This window comes from Diuraphis noxia, unplaced genomic scaffold (genome assembly GCF_037042655.1).
Source record: "Diuraphis noxia isolate RWA-SAM2 unplaced genomic scaffold, SU_Dnox_SAM2 contig0003, whole genome shotgun sequence".
NCBI lineage: Eukaryota > Metazoa > Arthropoda > Insecta > Hemiptera > Aphididae > Diuraphis > Diuraphis noxia.
Genome location: NW_028301713.1, coordinates 57,187,933 through 57,194,043, shown reverse-complemented (window position 1 = coordinate 57,194,043; position 6,111 = coordinate 57,187,933). Strand labels below are relative to the sequence as shown.

Below are 6,111 nucleotides of genomic sequence, written 5' to 3'. Positions count from 1 at the left end.
ACTTGCAATACAAAATATTATTAAATAAATAACTACGCGATTAGTAAGCAAATTAAATTATCGTTTATTACCTTTACATTTTTTATAATTAATCAATGATTTATTGTTTTTAATGGTAGACAAATAAATAATTACCGTTCATCAATAGATCATAACGTTATTGTTCTCCGCCCACCACATCAACTCCAGTAACAATGCAAAATCATTTTTTGAGACCCCTATAATATAGTCTCACGATGGTTAATTGTATTCTATATTATTTATAATACCTATCTAGCTATATCCGAAAAAAAGGCGGTAGGTGGAAAAACTTTAAACAACAAACAGCCCTTACCGACAAATCAATAATTCAAATAATCGCAACGCCAATTACAGAAATAATTTTAATATGATCCTATGATCCAATTGTTGTTGTTTATTTATTGACTCAAAGATTTATTATAGAACATTTGAATATGATTTGGTATCAAGTGCTTAACTTAAATCAGACATAGTGCCTAGAGGTACTTTGATGACATATAAACAATTTGCGACCCTATAGCTAATTAATATATACTTAATACAACCATGAGGAACTTTTTACAACACACCCTCTTTGTTTCATCCTATACATATTAATATAAACCAGTGTTTCCCAATATTTTTACCACCATGGACCACTTCGACAATATTTTATAAATCGCGGACCACCGCCTCAATTTTATGAAAACTAGAAAGAGCTTTTTTTTGCTCATTAACAAGAATACACAAAATTTTTATTTTTATTAATACTATATTACTATACTATAACTATACTAAATAATTTACTTAGCGTGATTTTTGTGACTGCATTTCTTTGACCAGTTTTTCAATTCTCGGATGAATGTTGCTCATAGATAAACGCATGACGTCACTTACACGTCCAAACGATTCCTCTGTTAATTTTTGATTACAAATAGACTAGAAAATCCTTGTTCACACAAGTATGTAGTTGAAAAAACTAATAAATAACGTAAGGCGATTTCCCGGAGTTGAATATGTAAATATGTAATGTTGCCCTTCTGCACCAAAATTCCTCAAGATTCATACCAAAATCAAACATATTTTTGCAGTCAGAGTCGTTTTGCAGTTCGATGAAAGTTTATTGAAGATATTCGGGGGCTTCTTAAACTTTTGCACAAAAAGGGTTTCGAATTATTTTTTGAACACTGTTAACTACGTTCCATTCCGATAAGTATAGCGATGAATATAATTTCAGATTTTAATTTTTCCAGATGTTTTTTTATATTATGTTGAATTTCGATTTTAATATCAGCGTATTGATCGTCGTTGATAAGAGTTTGGAAAGTCTGAAATGCCGAATAATTATTATTCTCGATTTTATTCATCCATAGATTGATTTTGCATACAAATGCGCGAATTTTATCTTCAAAAATAAAAATATCTGCTCTAAATTCTAAGGTGTTGTGTCCCGAACCTTGCAGAATTTGAAAATTGAGGTTATTTGAGTGTTCAAAAATATCTACTAAATAAGCAAGCTATAATTCAAATTTAAAATCACAACATTTTTTAAGTAACTCTGAATCCTTCTCGTTTAAAAATATTTTCAATTCTTCTTTTAGTTCATACAACAGTTTTAGCATATTTCCTTTTGAAAGCCAGTGAACCTCTGTATGAAAAAGTAATGTGTCGTATTCGGACTTTTGAGTCCAATTCAACACAAAATTTTATAAAAATATGTACGTTATTAAGTGCTTTGATTTTCACAAAATTCACTAACTTTATTGCTAGTTTCAAAACATAAGCTAATTTTTCTGGTAATGTTTTTGTAGCTAACGCTGCCCATGAATGACGCAGTGAGTTGTTAAAGTTGACGGATTTTTTTTCTTTTACTAATTTTGCAAGACCTGAACGACATCTTAGCATAACTGGAGCTCCGCCCGTACAAAAGCCAACTAGTTTCTCCCACTTGAGATGATGATGTTCAAAATAATTGCTAATTATTTGTATTACATCAATCCCTTTTGACGTTATCTTAAGTACACTTGACAGCAATAGCTCTTCTTTTATGTAACTTTTATATAACGATTTTTGCAATTGACATAACTATGATCGTGGCGATAATAGTATAATTTATTACTCTGATACCTACGTCCTACACACTTAAAAAAGTAGAAAATACTAATTGGTCGTCATAATCTAATGACACTAATCAGCAGCAACAACGATAAGATAACCGTATATTAGGATAAAAAGGTATAATCGTATACAGAGTATAATATTATACGGTTCCTGAATAAGTTGTGATGTTTTTCGCTATTTAAAAAAAAAATATTAATTTTCAATAGAAATTGAAGAAAAAATCTATGGTACCGCGGACCACACTATGACTGCCCCACGAACCACTGGTTGGGGAACACTGACATAAACTAACAAATATGTCATAAATTATCATACTTACTGTTACTTAGTTTCAACTATAATCGTGCGTAGATAACAGATTTTTGAAGGCAATGGGGTACAGGGCGGGTAATGGGGCGGACTGGGAGGTGAACGGCCCAGTATTCTACTGTCGGGGCCGGCACTACCCGTTTATACCATCCTCTATGAATAAGATATTTATAATAGCTACATACTTTTTCGGGTATTTATTTATCAAATATATTAGGCGGTACTGCCGTACTGGGTTATGCATAAACACCAAAAAGATAACTTGTTTGCACACTACGGGATTAATTTTTGATTCGAAAGCTTCACTAATTTCTTAATCCATGTTTAGTACCTAATTATAGGCTAGAGTCATAACTAGAGACGATTTTTATGCATTTGCATGGTGATACTAAGTAAATGCACTTATAAAATGGTTTGAAATGTCGACGATTCAGACTTTATTGAATCCGTAGACCAATTTTAATTTTGCATATAAATGCATATTTGGTGGGTCGGTGCACTATAAACTTTGGGGTCCTTTTTTAACAAAAAATAAAATAAAAAAATAATAGGTACATATTTAACAATAAAAATTTCAAACCATTAATTTAATTATAATAGACATAAAATATCTTTTATTTATGGTAGCAAAGTATGGAATGGGAAGGAGCCATTTAAATTTGGAGGCCCTGTGCTAGTGCACCGCCTGCACATGCGTAAATCAGAGCCTGGATACAATGTACATGTTATTATTATAAACTACATAGTTTGACCACAGAATAGATTAAATCTATTCTTTGGTTCGACTACGAAATATTAACTTATTAGTTATTAGTGTATCGTTTTAATAGCCGGCAATCGATAGCAGTAGGTAGTCTTAAACTGTTTGGTATTTAAAAATTAAAAATTACATTTATTATTAATATACTAATATTATCAATTGATGTTCATGAGCCCCCGACGGCCCATATATTGAGCCGACCCGGTGTGCTACGGCACACTAGCACACCTGGCCAGTCCGCCCCTGGGTACAGTCAATTGGTCGTATTGAATTGGTCGTCTAAAATTGGTCGTTTGGTGAATTGGTCGTTTGGTAAATTAGTCGTTTTCAAAATAACAAGTAATATAAATAATAATATGTAACAAATATGTAAATAATATGTGTAATAATAATATATATGAAAATAAGTTTAAGTTTTAAAAAATAATATATGTGACAATAATTATAAATTTTAAAAAATAATATGCGTAAAAAATAAAAATAATATATGTGACAATAATCGTTTAAAATATTATAATTCAGATATTTCCTATTTTTGACATCATATTTATACATGTATGTTTGCGTACCTCTAATGTTAGTCTAAAATTAGTCCCGGGTTCTTTTTGTTATAAAAAAAAACATTTAAGGACTTAACTGACACCACAGGAGATAGTTATAACCTTTTTTAATTTATAGCATAATCTTCTTGTCTTTTATGATAAATATCCTTAGTCTTCTCAGATTTTATCATTTATGGTTACAAGATTTTAGATTGATGTTAATTGACCTTATCAACAGCGTACTAATAGGGGAATACTCCCTCACCACTCGAAATTTTTAAAATTAATTATATCGTTATGAGAAAACTAAAATTTAGGGCGACATGTCAATTAAAAATAATAACACGAACACAAATTTGTGGTATATTAAAATGTACGATATGTTTTATGTTCAGGTGTCAGGTCATCCAATATATGAAAAAAATTTTAAAATTCATTTGCGAGGAAATTTGTGTCAATTTATCTTTGTGTCAACAATGCCTATTAGTTTGGTAAAAATTGTAGTCATCATAATAGTACACATAAAATTACACGCATAATTTCATCTGTATAGAAGGGCCAAGTGTCAAACAATCCTTTTGGAAACAAAAAATATGCGACTCACACATTTTTGGGAAAATGTAAACTGGACCAGTGATATTGTAAATTTGGATATGTTTTTGTTAAAATTAAGTTAGGTTACGATTCAACCACCATAAAAAAAACTTACATAGATACTTTGTTCAGTGAAACAACACGCTGATTTTGCTCATCCTCCACGTGTCCACGTCACTCTGCTATCGAAACCAGTTCCCCTATGAGTTAACCAGTTTTCATCGAGTGTATTTTCTCGTACAGAATAACATAGAAAAAGTTTCGTAAAACAATTCAAGTATAAAATAATATAAAATATCCTGTTAGAAATCTAGGCCAATCCACTTGCTGCTGAGAAGCATTTATCATGTACACTGTTTTATTATTTAATTATAATTAGGTGTAATTTAATATATTATCTTAGTAATTATAACTAATAGTTTTTGCTTCGGAGTTGTTCAAAAGCCTGCAAAAAAAAAAAATTAACACATCCATTATAGTAACCACCTACTATCTTACTTATGGATCAGTCACTAAGTATAGGTATGTAGTAGGCACTCACATAGTAAACTCAAAACTTACATAATTTTGCATATTTATAGTATACTAATAAATTCAAACTGAATATTAAGATGATGCATATACCTATATTATATATTATAAGATCACAAATACAAATACACAAACTGACATCTGTCAGTTTTTCCCACTGTCAAATGCTTTTTCCCCGCGGTGTACTTAATTTGTAATATGTAAACTAATATAGAAGATTCATAAATTATTAGGAAAATCGAAGTCTTTGAACATATTGTGTTGTAGTATATCCAACAAATTGTTTTATATTTAGATTCTGAGCGGAGAGATGCGATGAATGATTTTACAATGATGTGTGTTTTTTATTTATAATCTTTTTGTCTATGAACACGATAAATAGTCGAAATAATGCTTCGATTTTCAACTTCAGTAGCTTTTCCGATGGAAAAGTGAATCTAGTTGGTGCGTTGGGGAGGTAAAAATTCTCAATAATATTTCAAAGTGCCGGGAGAAACAAAAACAAAAAACAAGGGAAAACGGGAATTTTTAAGTAAAATATGTTTTTAATCAAATCGATTTTGAAGTTTGGTTTAACTCTAAAATAATTTACTGTAAATACTTGAAATTTTCATTATATATTTTCATTTCCTATATTTGATAAAATTTTCAAAATTTTTTAAGTCATTTATAGATATTTTCTATTTTTTAGTTTTATTTTTTCTATAAATGTCAATAATTAGTATGATATTCGTTGGATAAAAAGTTTAAAAATGTAATACAAATCTCCAATATATTGTTACAATAGTAATTAAAAAATATTAGGAATAAATAGTCACATTTTTTTCATAAGCATTTTAAGTTCGAATCTTGACAAAATATGTAAAAATCAAGAACATGTGCAAATTATTTTAAATTAGAAATTCATGAGAATTTATATTTTTAAACCTAAGATTTGAATATTCTATACGAAATTCTTTATAAGTTCGTCTACTTTTCTTAAATAAAAAATGTCTAATATAGAGAGTGAAATTAAATTTTTATAAGCGTTTGAATTTCAGGTTTTAACATAATTCAATATTCATTCAATTTCTCGTATGCCAATATTCTTATTTTGTTGTTATACAAAAGCAAATCACTGTAGAAACTTGAAATTTATATCATATTATATTTATTTGATCAATTCTTATACTTGATAAAATTTTCAAAATATTTCCTCTTTTTTAAATTGTTTATAGACATTTGAAATTTGAAATTTATTTTGGTTTTAATTCC

General features: G+C 29.1%; 1 protein-coding gene across 1 annotated transcript; it reads right to left on the bottom strand.

Annotated features, from left to right (window-relative positions):
* Positions 1-807: 807 nt before the first annotated feature.
* LOC149057581 (protein ZBED8-like) lies at positions 808-2,175 on the bottom strand. The gene is made up of 4 exons (XM_089223455.1): positions 2,162-2,175; positions 1,723-2,053; positions 1,199-1,517; positions 808-914 (listed from the first exon to the last, which is right to left on the bottom strand). Exons 1-4 carry the CDS (start codon positions 2,173-2,175, stop codon positions 808-810), a joined length of 771 nt encoding a protein of 256 aa, XP_089079581.1.
* Between the last annotated feature and the right edge of the window lie 3,936 nt (positions 2,176-6,111).

What these genes read in the sequence shown, in the direction of transcription:
- LOC149057581 (XM_089223455.1), bottom strand. An exon ending in AAATCAAAGCACTTAATAAC is followed by an intron (nt 1,518 to 1,722) that starts GTACATATTTTT and finishes TTTGAATTATAG; the next exon opens with CTTGCTTATTTAGTAGATAT. An exon ending in TATACTTATCGGAATGGAAC is followed by an intron (nt 915 to 1,198) that starts GTAGTTAACAGT and finishes AAAAATTAACAG; the next exon opens with AGGAATCGTTTGGACGTGTA.